The sequence below is a fragment of the Mytilus galloprovincialis genome, chromosome 1 (genome assembly GCF_965363235.1).
Source record: "Mytilus galloprovincialis chromosome 1, xbMytGall1.hap1.1, whole genome shotgun sequence".
Classification (NCBI taxonomy): Eukaryota; Metazoa; Mollusca; class Bivalvia; order Mytilida; family Mytilidae; genus Mytilus; species Mytilus galloprovincialis.
Window position 1 is genome coordinate 55,853,160 of NC_134838.1, and position 13,252 is coordinate 55,866,411.

A 13,252-nucleotide genomic window follows, 5' to 3' on the forward strand; every position below is an offset into this window, starting at 1 on the left:
CGTACAAAATGTGTCATTTTGTCACAACCTGTATGTATCTTGAGAAAATGACAGGTGACCTAGTATTATTTTTATGGTAGTGGTTATTATTTTTAATATCTATTAAGCTTTATTTTAGACTTCCTATTAAAGAAACACAGTACTAGTATCAATTTTGATAGATATGGTTTTAAAAAATAAATATTATTTATAAAATGACACGTTTTTAGCAACCAATTATTCTTAAAGTAAAGAATATCAATTGATATGCATGTTTTGTATACATTGAATGTTTAAAGAAGACATATTGCAGGGGCGGATCCAGCAAAAAAAAAGGGGGGGGGGGGTTGTTCCTAACCCAGGACAAAGGGGGGTTCGAACTACATGTCCCCATTCAAATGCATTGATCGTCCCAATAAAAATTAAAAGGGGTGTTCCAACCCCTGGACCCCCCCCCCCCCCCTGGATCTGCGCCTGCATTGGTAAAGAGATTTCTTTTTAAAGTGCATGTTTCATTTTTCTATTCCTAATTTCTATACTTCTATTTTTTTAATCTTAATGATACTTAATTAAGACCGGCAAAATATATATAAATCGCTATTTTGCTGGAGCCGGTAAAAAAGCACCGAAGAGGAAACACTGAATGAGTTAACAGTGAAATTTTTGGCAACGGGTATGAACAAATTCTATCACTTTTAATTTAGATTACCATACGCATACCTCAGCCCATACCACCTTAATGCGTCGCCTTAAAAAGGACAAACCTATCAGCAGATCAGATATACATGTACATGTATATTTTAATTTTCCTCGGAGTTAAGTATTTTGCGATTTTACTTTATATGATCTTATCAGAGACATATAATACAATTGTATTAAAAGTCTCTGATCTTATATATATGCGGTGACCCCTCAAGCAGGATGTAAATCCTAGAGAAGAAGTATTGATTAATGAATGTATGGGATGAGCATGTGAAAGTTCAAACGGAGTCCGCCCGAATGATATTCAATCCCTCCCTACTCAGGAATCAGTATATGATCATCGTAAATAAACGGAATTTACAGAATGAATGTCATGGAGAATTCTTAATGCTATAACAGCAAAGTTCTTAACTTCAAAAGTTACCTAGAGGAAAAGGGAGAGAACTATACTTATTTATACGTTTGATAACATCATATGACAGAATTTGTAGATTGTGACTCCGATATAGAACTGTTTGAAATGTCAGCTGAAAAATCTGAAAAAGCACTACTTGTGAACACTACAGATAGGGACAAAATATCGTACTCGTCGGCTGATGATTCAGTTAATGTGGGGAATGAACCTGGCCACAGAAAAGTTGTTCTGAACAAACAGAAAGAGAAAACTAAATTATCAGGATTTTTATTATTATTGTCATTTTTTGCAGCTATAGGAGGTTTTTTATTCGGATATGACACCGGTGTTGTGTCAGGTGCAATGCTCTTACTCAAAACAAACTTCGATCTCAGTTCCTTTAGCGAGGAAGTTATTGTTAGTGTTACAATAGGTTCTGCAGCAGTGTTTTCCATTTGCAGTGGTGTTCTCAATGAATATTTAGGAAGAAAGCTTACAATTATAATTGGGAGTTTTGTGTTCACAGCTGGAGCAATTGTTCTTGCAGTAGCCCAAAATATAGCAATGCTGATATCAGGACGAGCAATTTTAGGTATTGGAATTGGTAAGTCCCATTTACAATTGATATAAAAAAAAAGATTGAATTAGAGTATGACAACATATACATTATATTAACAATCATTACAAAATGTACATAGATGGGGACCACAACAATCCTGCTGTGGTAAGGGTGAGCAGCTGAGACATTGTATACCATGTGTTGGTATACTGGTGTACCCCGGGGGGTGAGGGTGGGGGTGGTGGGTAGTGGTTACTTCGTATATATTTTTAATGGTATGAGTGTGCCGCAAAACATGGTCACCTTTTCATGCCCTGCTGTTTAGAACAGGATCCATTTTCATGTCCTGCTGTTTAGAACATGTAGAACAAGGTCGCTTTTTCATACCCTGCTGGTGAGATCAGTTTTTTTTTTAAACAAAGTACTTGTCTAGAACAGGATCGCTTATTTACATTGTAACTGTTTAAAAGAAACAGTCTAGAGTCCAGGTCTAGAACAGCATCTATTTTATACGGTTTAGAACAGGGTATACATTTTCTAAGGGTATGTTTTTCAATGTTTTCTGGTTAGAACAGGGTATGATTTGGCAAGTGCTGTCAACACAGTTATACCCAAAAGGATAGCCAGTTACCCTCCGGGGGTATTATATACCTTCCCTTTTCATTTATTTTTTGATATTAACAATTATATACATGTACCCTATCCAGAGACCAGGAGACATACATGACATATATATATGTTACAGTCATTGACAGTGAATTTGTATAATCATTGATTATGTAGAATCCCTGAAATTTTTAGGGATTATGGTCAGTTTAGGGATTATATTTAATCACTAAAATTTTCAGGGATTATACATAATAACTGAAATAAAGAAAATGAATAAAAGTCAAATAATTTGTGCTATAAAATCATATTAAAACAGCATTACACCATGTACACTATACAAACATAAATTGTGAGATGTTAAGCACAAAATATCAAAATGATAAATCTAGTTTGTTATATATGTACATATGTAAGGCACAATATATTAAGATGTTAAACACAATATTAAAATAATATGCTTCACATCTGTTTTTACCACAATATCCACATATTAGAAAACATTTTCCTTCACATATCAGTCAGTTTTATGACCCGCCTGATACGGTGCTTTTTGTCCGCAATTCGCTTTTTGTCCGCTTTTGCTTTTTGTCCGATAATTTTGCTCTTTGTCCGAAACTTTTGCTTTTTGTCTGTTGCTTTTTGTCCGTTTTGCCTTTTGTCCGATTATTTTGCTTTTCATGCTTTTTGTCCGAAACTTTTGCTTTTTGTCCGTTTTGCCTTTTGTCCGATTATTTTGCTTTTTGTCCGAAACTTTTGCTTTTTGTCCGTTGCTTTTTGTCCGTTTTGCTTTTTGTCCGATAATTTTGCTTTATGTCCGATATAAAATGTGTATATTTTTGGCAGGTTTCATTTTGAACTTCAAAATACCATGTCCTTTTAGGAGTTAAATACAGACCATACTCACATTATAAATGATTTGTACATGAAATTTCATGTCTTTTACAATATATCGCATTACCTCTAAAATGGCTCGAAGCACTAATATCCTAGACCCGTAGGTGTTGGTCAACAGAGGGCAAGGGGAATACTCTTGTATATCCCTAAGTCTAAAAAACAACTATTGAAAGCTGGCTAAACTAAGACATACTCCAGGTAGGCCATTATACCAGAAGAAGAGGTAGTCAAACCCTTATAAATGGCTTATAGCACTTATGTCCTGGATCTACACGAGTTTATCAGCAACGAATTAAAAGGGGCATGAGTTTCGCCGGTATATCACGAAGTAAAAATAAACCTCATTATTGCCAGCTCTTCAAACTAAGAGATTCTCCACGTTGGCCATTATACCAGAGGTATAGGTAGGCAGTGCCTCTTAAATGGTCCATGGGCCATGGCACTTATGTCCTCGACCCGTACAAGTTGGTCAGAAGAGGGTAAGGGGAATACTCTAGTGTATCACACAGTCCACCAAAAATAGTGACGGCTGCCCTAACTAAGACATTTTTAGGTGCGCCCTTATACTAGATGTTGGAGTAGTCATTCTCTTAAAAATGGCTCATAGCACTTATGCTATAGACCCGAACGAGTTTGTCAACAATGAGTTAAAAGGGGGATGAATTAGCCCAGTATATAACGAAGTTGAAATAAACTGTTGCCCGCTGGCTAAACTAAGAAATTATCCACGCGGGCCATAATATGAGAGGTAGAGGAAGGGATTGCCTCTATAAAATGACCATGAGCACGTATGACCTAGACCCGTACGAGTTAGTCAGCAAAGTGTAAGGTTGGTACCCTAGTATATAATAAAGTCAAACTAAACTATTGCTGGATGGCTAAGAGATTCTCCGCGTGGGCCATGATACCAGAGGTAGAGGTTGTCATTGCCTCTAAAATGGCCTAAATCACTTATTCCCTAGAGAAGTACGCGGTATCATCAAAGGGTTTAAAAGGGAGTTGGAACCTCTGTTTACAAAGAAGTCGAAATAAATTATTGCCCGCTTGCTTAAGTACGAGATTCTCCAAGTTGGCCATTAATCCTAGGTTAAATGTGTGCATTGCCTTTTAAATGGCTGATAAAACTAACGCCCTAGACCTGTACGAGTTTGTCAGCAAAAGGTTAAAGGGGGGATGCGATGCCTCATTTTACAACGAAAATATAAATTAAGCTGACTGGACTAACTAACAGATTCTATACGCAGGGTATTATATCAGAGGATGAGGTAGGCATTACCTCTAACATAGCCATAACACGTATGTCCCAGACCCGTGTAAGTTAATCAGCAAAGGGTAAGGGGGCTACCTAAGTATATCACAAAGTCGAAATAAACTATTGCTGGCTGGCTAAACGAAGAGATTTTCCACATGGGCCATGATACCAGAGGTAGAAGTGGCCATAGCCTCAAAAATGGCCACTTATGCCGTAGACCCGTATCAGTGCTTCAGCAAAGTGTTAAAAGGGGGAGGTATCTATGTTTACAACGAAGTCGAAATGAATTATTGCCGGCTGGCCAAACAAAGAAATTCTCCACATAGGCCATTATAACAAAGGTAGTGGTGGACATTGCATCTAAAATGGCCCATACTTCTTATTCCATTGATCTGTACGAGTTTGTCAGCAAAGGGTAAGGAGGGTACCCTGGTATATAACAAAGTCAAAATAAACTATTGCCGGATGGCCAAAAATAAAAGATGATCCACGTTTATCATGATACCAGAGGTAGAGGTGGGCCTTGCCTTTAAAATGGTTTATAGCACTTATGCCAGCAAAAGGAAAGGAGGGTATTCTAGTATATCGCAAAGTCGTTATGAAATATTGCCGGCTGTTCAAACTACGAGATTCACCACATGGGCCATGCTACCAGAGGTATAGGTGGTCATTGCCTTTAAAATAGCCTATAGCACTTATATGGCATATACCCGTACGAGTTTGTCAGTAAAGAGCTAAAATGAGTAGGTGGTACCTCTGTTCACATTAAAGTCAAAATAACTGTAGCCGGTAGGCCAAACTCCGGGATTCTCTACGTGGATCATTATACCAGAGGTAGAGGTATATTTCGACTTCGTTGTAAACAAAGGTAACACCTTTTATTTTTAACCCCTTGCAGGCAAAATCGTACAGGTCTTTGGAATTAGTGTTATATGCCATTTCAAAGGCAATTACCATATCTATCTCTGGTAAAATGGCCTACGTGGAGAACCTCTTAGTTTGGCCAGCCGGCAATACTTTATTTCGACTTTGTTGTAAACAGAGGTACCATCTCCCCCTTTTGATTCATTATTGTCAAACTCGTACGGGTCTAGGGCATAAGTGCTATAAGAAATTTGTATGGCAATGCCCTCCTCTATCTCTGGTAAAATGGCCTACGTGGAGAATCTTTTAGTTTGGCCAGCCGGCAATTATTAAAGTGTATTTCAACTTCGTTGCAAACAGAGGTACCACCTTACCCTTTTAATTCATTGTTGTCAAACTCGTACGGGTCTTGGACCTAAGTGATCTGTGCCTTTTTTAAGGCAATGCCTACTTCTACCTCTGGCATCATACCCCACATGGAGAATCTCTTGGCCAGCCGGCAATTGTTTATTTCGACTTTTTTATATACCAAGGTACTTCCCTAACCCTTTGCTGACTTACTCGCTGGCTTATCCCTTATTGTAAGTAAGTAAGTTCAATAAATATAAGACTATATGCCAGGTCTTTCTGACAACCAATTACAAACAAATTGGGGTTTATCTAATGAGGCTTTTCCCAGGATGCAATTGCTCGTAGACTGTATACAGTTGACCAAATAATCCACAAATTCCGCAAAAGGATCTTTTAATTATAGGCCATGTCCATTTAGACATTAAGCAACAAAAGCCCAGCATGACCGATGCATTTGTCTTTAACATCTCCGATATTGATTCCGCGTGGCCTTCCAATTGACATGAGTGTCCATTGGTGTTCATTGTTAAACCTTTGGAGCTATATCAGTTTGTGTGGAAATTAAGAGCACGATGACCTTCCCTTGGTGATAACAACATGACCAACAACCATATCGTGTGTTACCAAGAGCCGTCCGCGATAGTCACACCGACAATTTGCTACCTTCGTGGACAAAAGCCTGGCTTTTCGCTGGATCCTAATTAACATCTAGTGTTGTCACTACCATTTGCTGTAGAGATTTAGTTGCACAACATAACAGAAACATTCTTTGTAAATACTCTATGTTGATATTTTGACATTTGGATGGTTCATATACCAATTGTAGCCGAAAAATGATAATGAAACATTTCTGTTTAATATCGATCTATTGTTGGAATTGTAAATTTTCATATTCAATTTTTGTTTGTTTAAAGATGACCATTTTAAATAAAGATTTTAATTTTTTAAAAAGCAAGTGTTAGACTTGTGCTTTTATTGCCACTCAGTTCATATAACCTGTCATTTTAGTCGAGCCTGTAACTTTTGTTGCAGAAAGCTCGACATATGAATAGTGATCCGGCGGCGGCAGCGGCGGCGGCGTAAGTTAACTTCTGAAAAGCTTAATATTTTAGAAGGTGGAAGAATTGGATGCTTCATACTCTGTATATAGATGCCTCATGTTACGAAGTTTCTGTCAGTCACATGTCCAATGTCCTTGACCTCATTTTCATGGTTCAGTGATCACTTGAAAAAAAAGTTCAGAATTTTTGTAATGTTGAATTCTCTCTTATTATAAGTAATAGGATAACTATATTTGGTATGTGCGTACCTTGCAAGGTACTCATGCCCGTCAGACAGTTTTCACTTGACCTCGACTTCATTTCGTGGATCAGTGAACAAAGGTTAGAATTAGTTTTGGTGGTCAAGTTCACATCTCAGATACTATAAGCAACAGGGCTAGTATATTCGGTGTATGGACAGACTGTAAGGTGTACATGTCCAACTGGCAGGTGTCATCTGACCTTGACCTCATTTTCACGGTTCAGTGGTTATAGTTAAATTTTTCTGTCTTGGTCTGTTTTTCTCATACTTTATGCAATGAGTCTACAATATTTGTTGTATGGAATGATTGTAAGGTGTACATGTCTAGCGGGAAGATATCATCTGACCTTGACCTCATTTTCATGTTTCAGTGGTCAAAGTTCAGTTTTTGAGTTTTGGTCTTTTTATCTAATATTAGATGCCAAAGGTCACTATATTTGGTGCATGAAAATATCTTATGATCTATATATAAGTCTCCCAGGTTTTATTTGACCATGACCTCAATTTCACGGTTCATTGCACAGTGTTAAGTTTTTGTGTTTTGGTCTGTTTTTCTTAAACTATAAGTAATAGGTCAAGTATATTTGTTGTATCGAAGAATTGTTAGCTGTTCATGTCTGCCTTGTATGGTTCGTCTGACCTTTACCTCATTTTCATAATTCATTTGGTCTTTGTTTAGCTATCTTGGTTAATGTTAAGTTTATGTGGCAGTTGTAATAAATCTTTATACTTCGGGCTATCAACATAATATTAATGATGAGTAAAGTAGGCGAGACATTTCAGTGTGTGCACTCTTGTGCTTATTTATCCGAGTCCTGGACTGCATTCCAGTGGCTTTCATTCGTTTACTTTTGTGTAAATTTTATACAGATCAGTATTTTTTCAAATGTTTTACCAATATTTTAGCTGCATGTAACATCTTGAACACTCAGAACAGCAAAACAAAATTTAGATTTCAGAAATAAATAGCCTTAAGTCATCGACGAATAGCCGATGATTTCAAGAGTTGTTTCCGTTAAAGGATGATTCCTTTTTTTTTTTGTGCAATACTTGCTCTTTCGGAGGCTCGAGGGTAATTTCAGCAAAAATTTTATCATTTTTGTTTTCATTACAAATTTTATTTATTACACTATTAGTTATAACTTTATGAATTGGCTCAAAAATCAACCCAAAAAATCGAATGATTTTGGCCTCAGATTTATTTTTCAAATGTTTATATCACTGTAAAAGCTCCAAATTGTCTCCCTTTAGTGCAATAATGACATTTTGTTTTGGCATTAGAATTAAAATGTCTTTTTCAACTCATCGGTGACCTATAGATATTTTTCAAATATGCTTTACGTAAACTAAACAGTTGTAAAATTAAATCGATTTCTGTAATTTAGTTCTTTTTATATTTCGATATATATATCTCTCTATTTCTCCTATTAGTTCAACTTAAAAAAAGTACCTTAACAAAAATGGTTGCTTCTTTCGAGGGCAGATTGTGAGCTTAAGTGAACGATAACCCCATGTTTTTATTTGATTTTTCTATTTAGTATATGATAAAAGTTCATCTATAGAAAAACAAGCAAAATCCTACATGTATATTTAAAAAATAATGGATTAATACCCTCCAGTCCCCTTAACGACAAAAAAAATAAATAGTACATTACGTTTAAGTATCACCTACAGGTACTGTATTTTACAACCTCCATTGGTGATACATTATATGTATTTCTGCTGTTGTTTTATATAAGTTATTGTCCTGAATAAACATCTTTATGCGTTTTTGCGTTTTTGCGTTTCAGTTTTTATTGTGAAATTTCTTCAATCAGCCAAGACAAACTTTAAATTTCGCCTTAACGATGTTTTCGCGAGAAATCCATGTATTATTATCGAATTACTACATTTAATCATTGTCTAGTGCCCTAAAATGAGATTTTCCGAGACGCTGGGTTTGAAATGGGATACCCTATTTAATTTAAACAATATTTGCAATCTTTTCAAAAAGATGCAGATGGGAATTTTGTTCCTTATGAAAGTGTTCGCAAGGAGTTAAATTATAAACTCCTTATAGGATTATCAAAAAGCAACTATTATGGACCCCTTGGAATAAAGATCTTCCAAGACAACGTGTTCGAGAGTTTGAGTTTAATACATGACTTTTTAAAACTTAATGGACGGAGCAGGATTATCTTACTCTTCCAGTTAACCATACATCATCACAGTTGCATTGGTTCTTGTTGCTCAGATTTTAAATTTCAATGATTTCGTCCGAGATCACAATTGTCGTCCCTTGATTTTCGTTATTAGTCCCTAGTGATAACAGTGGGTTACTTGCCAATAATTTTTATACCCATTCCAAATTTATTTCTCCTTGTTTAATGCCTCACATTGTAAGTAGGGGGGGGGGGGGGGGGGGGGTGGGGATGAAATTACACTGTAAAAAAATTTGGGTCCAGAATTTTACAGGAAAGTAGTGATTTGGTCCAGCTGAAAAAGGTTAAAAATTAGCACTTCGGAAGCTGTCAAAAGATTTCAAGACACCCTAAACACAAAATTGTCCATATTTTGAATTAGACGCGATGAAGTTTTCTATAATTTTGATATAATTTGTCCCAAAATTAGTACAACACACTGTAAAAGTTTCATTGAGAAAGCGCAGGTGGTATTTTTTAAATTTTCATTTATGTTCTAAAAGAAATGCACTACGAATTAATTGTGTTCTCGGACCATTTGTTTTGTGGACTGTTGTGTATCTTGTTGTTTTTCATTCAGCTGCGGCTTTGTTGGTTTGTTTCAACCCTTTTTAGTGTGATTATCCTTTGGTACACTTTGCCTCTCTCTTATATATGATATCGCAATAATTATATATATGTAAGCGTTCATATACATTTATATGGATACAATATTGAATTAAAATAGACATAATAATAAGATGAGTGAAAAAAAGAAAATGAAGTAATAATTGTACTTGTGAGGAGTTGGCATTCTTATAAAAAAGAAGATGTGGTATTATTGCAAATGAGACAACTATCCACAAAAGACCAAAATGACACAGACATTAACAGCATTAGGTCACCGTACGGCCTTCAACAATGAGGAAAGCCCATACAGCATAGTCAGCTATAAAAGGCCCCGATAAGACAATGTAAAACAATTAAAACGAGAAAACTAACGGCCTTATTTATGTCAAAAAAATAAATGAAAAAACAAATATGTAACACATAAACAAACGACTACCACTGAATATACAGGCTACTGACTTGGTACAGGCACATACATAAATAATGTGGCAAGGTTAAAGTCTTTTACCCTAGAAATATTTTAGATCTTGTTATATAGACTAATTCTTATTCATTCTGGTCGTAAGTTAGTCTGTCATCCTCAAACGTGTGAGCAATGGTGTACGTACACCAATTTGTAGAATACATGGGATATTCAAAGACTTAAACGAACGTTAAGTCTCAGAGGCATGACTTTTTATTAGTTGTTAGTGGCTTTGAAATAGCTGTCAGATAACTGCGAGTACTCTCAGATCTGTTCATTGTGACTTTTTGTGTCGGGATGTATATTAGTACCCGGCCACGTCCACTTGTATTTGTGTCTATCTGATGAGTTAAGCCTTTTTCAACTGATTTTTATAGTTCGTTCTTATGTTGTACTGTTATACCACTGTCCCAGGTTAGGGGAAGGGTTGGGATCCTGCTAATATGTTTAACCCCGGCACATTATTTAAATCTGTGCCTGTCCCAAGTCAGGAGCCTGTAATTCAGTGGTTGTCGTTTGTTTATGTGTTACATATTTGTTTTTCGTTCATTTTTTTACTTAAATAAGGCCGTTAGTTTTCTCGTTTGAATTGTTTTACATTGTCTTATCGGGGCCTTTATAGCTGACCATGTGGTATGGGCTTTGCTCATTGTTGAAGGTCGTACGGTGACCTATAGTTGTTAATGTTTGTGTCATTTTGGTCTTTTGTGGATAGTTGTCTCATTGGCAATCATACCACATCTTCTTTTTTATATGCTCGAAACTTTAGAATAGTTTAGAAATTCATCAAATCAAATAATCCTTGAGTGATGGTTTCGTTATTGAAATTCTAAATTGATGTTTAACCGCGCTAAATATTATATGATAATCATACGAATAAGTCAGAAACGGAGTTTCAATCTGTAATTCAATAGTTGTTGTTTGTTTCTGTATTTGTTTGTCGTATAGTGTTTTGTAAATCAAAGGTTTTCTCGTTTGAATAGTTTTATCATTATGTTAAATGGTGTTGGCGTTTGCTACATGTGGAAGTGCACACATTTACGACATGTTATTGCTTAAACGCACAGTTTCTTCTTCCCGCTAATAATATATAGTCACCATTTGCACTTATATGCGAATGGCCGATTGACAGTCGCTCCAAAATATTTTGCAACATTTCAGTTAAAAAAAAACTTTTTTAAGTCTGGTAATATTTTCGTCATATTTCCAACAACTTTATTTTTCTTAAACATTACATTAATATTACAAATATAACAAACAAACAAACTTCATTTTTGGAACACTATCACAAAGTTTACGTAATACATGTGTAGCTATTTATTTAGATAAACTGTATTAATCCATACATTTCGGAATTATTTAGCAACTATATCCAAAATGACGAGGAAGTTCGAGGTTATTCAAGTAATAAGATTAAGGAAACTTTGGTTAACACAACAGCATTTTCAACAAAGTAGTTTATTTTTGTTTGACAAACTCGAAAAGAGGGGGAAAAGTAATAAAATGGTTACTTAAGGGCATACGATACAGTTACAGGGAAGGTAATGACGTTGCTAACGTAAAATGTTATTTTCGCGACGTCAAACTATGACATATCGGGAAAAGAGGCATTTTTCGACTTATTTTTATCATTCAAACTGATTTAATTTGAAAACGAGTGCATGGACCCCTATTTTTTAAAACAGCAATTTGTTTCATTTTGCAAGGAGATTATGTGACCCAAATTTTATAAAACTGTAAATAGCGCAATTTTTTAAATTTTGATAAACATGCAGCAAAAAATGACGTGTTTTCCTCTATTCATGAACATTTGATAAATATAGAGTTATTTCGGAATAAAATTGCATAATTTTTAATGATACTTATAAAATACAGAAATTACTGATTATTTAACAAAAAACAATTTGTGTTTATCTTTTAAAACAAAAAAGTTATGTCTTTCTTTCGAAAAAGAAAATACAGACACAAATCTGAATTTTGAGCAAATATACAAAATTTCGACCTCATTTTACTCAAAAAGTAGCACATGAAGGTATATTTTTTATTACATATTTGATTTAATCAGGTAAAAAATATCCTATATGCTATTTTCAGCAACTTGTAAATACAGGTTCAAAACTGTATCGTATGCCCTTAAGCATTTACTTAATTTCTATCACGAAATAAATGCGTTTAATATTTTAGATACAGATACAATATAGTGCATTCGTAAATGTAAAACACTTTTTAATAGAAAATTTAAAAGAGATACATCAACAGTGTTTATTTTAGAATTGCTCAAGTCTGTAGGGCTTATTCCCGATTGTCCCACTTTTTTTTAAATCAAGAGCTCATATTGTCCCACATGAAAAGTTCTGACTGGTCCACATTATTTTATGAGGCGAAATGTTCTTATCCCTTGTTAGATTGTCTCTATGGTTTTGTTTCAGATATATAAGCCAAAATCTACATTTTATGCGATGCTCTTCTTTTAGACATTGCGGCCATCTTAATTATTGGGCGGGGTCATCGGATACTTTTTTGAAACTAAATATCCTAAGGATGATTTTGGCCATGTTTGCTTTAATTTTGCCAGTAGTTTCAGAAGATAAGATTTTTGTAAAAATTAATGACGACGACGAATAATGAGAAAATGAGAAAAGCTCACTTAGTCCTATGGTCCAGGTGAGCTAAAAAGCAAAACGGACAAAAAGCAACGGACAAAAAGCAAAAGTGTCGGACAAAAAGCAAAATTATCGGACAAAAAGCAAAACGGACAAAAAGCAACGGACAAAAAGCAAAAGTATCGGACAAAAAGCTAAATTATCGGACAAAAAGCAAAACGGACAAAAAGCAACGGACCAAAAGCAAAAGTATCGGACAAAAAGCAAAATAATCGGACAAAAAGCAAATCGCGGACAAAAAGCACCGTATCACCCGCCTAAGAGAAATAAAGTGTTCAGAAAAAACATCTGTAGGTACCCCAAAAAAAGGAATTTGAAACCTCGAACTGGTTCCAGCAAGATTCCATTTTTTTTTGGCCAGGCGATATCCTTTTTCAGACTTTTGGTGAACAATTACCACTATGTTTTTTTGAATTCCCTTTCCTTTTTTA

The 13,252-nt window shown here is 35.3% G+C and overlaps 1 protein-coding gene across 2 annotated transcripts in view; it reads left to right on the top strand.

Annotated features, from left to right (window-relative positions):
* The first annotated feature begins 957 nt into the window (after window positions 1-957).
* Window positions 958-13,252, top strand: part of LOC143079177 (proton myo-inositol cotransporter-like) — a 60,195-nt gene continuing 47,900 nt past the window's right edge. For both annotated transcript variants that reach the window (XM_076254409.1, XM_076254417.1), the window contains exon 1: window positions 958-1,679. In XM_076254409.1, the coding sequence (XP_076110524.1) occupies window positions 1,157-1,679 (523 nt within the window). In that variant the 5' untranslated portion in view covers window positions 958-1,156. The remainder of the gene's footprint in view (window positions 1,680-13,252) is intronic.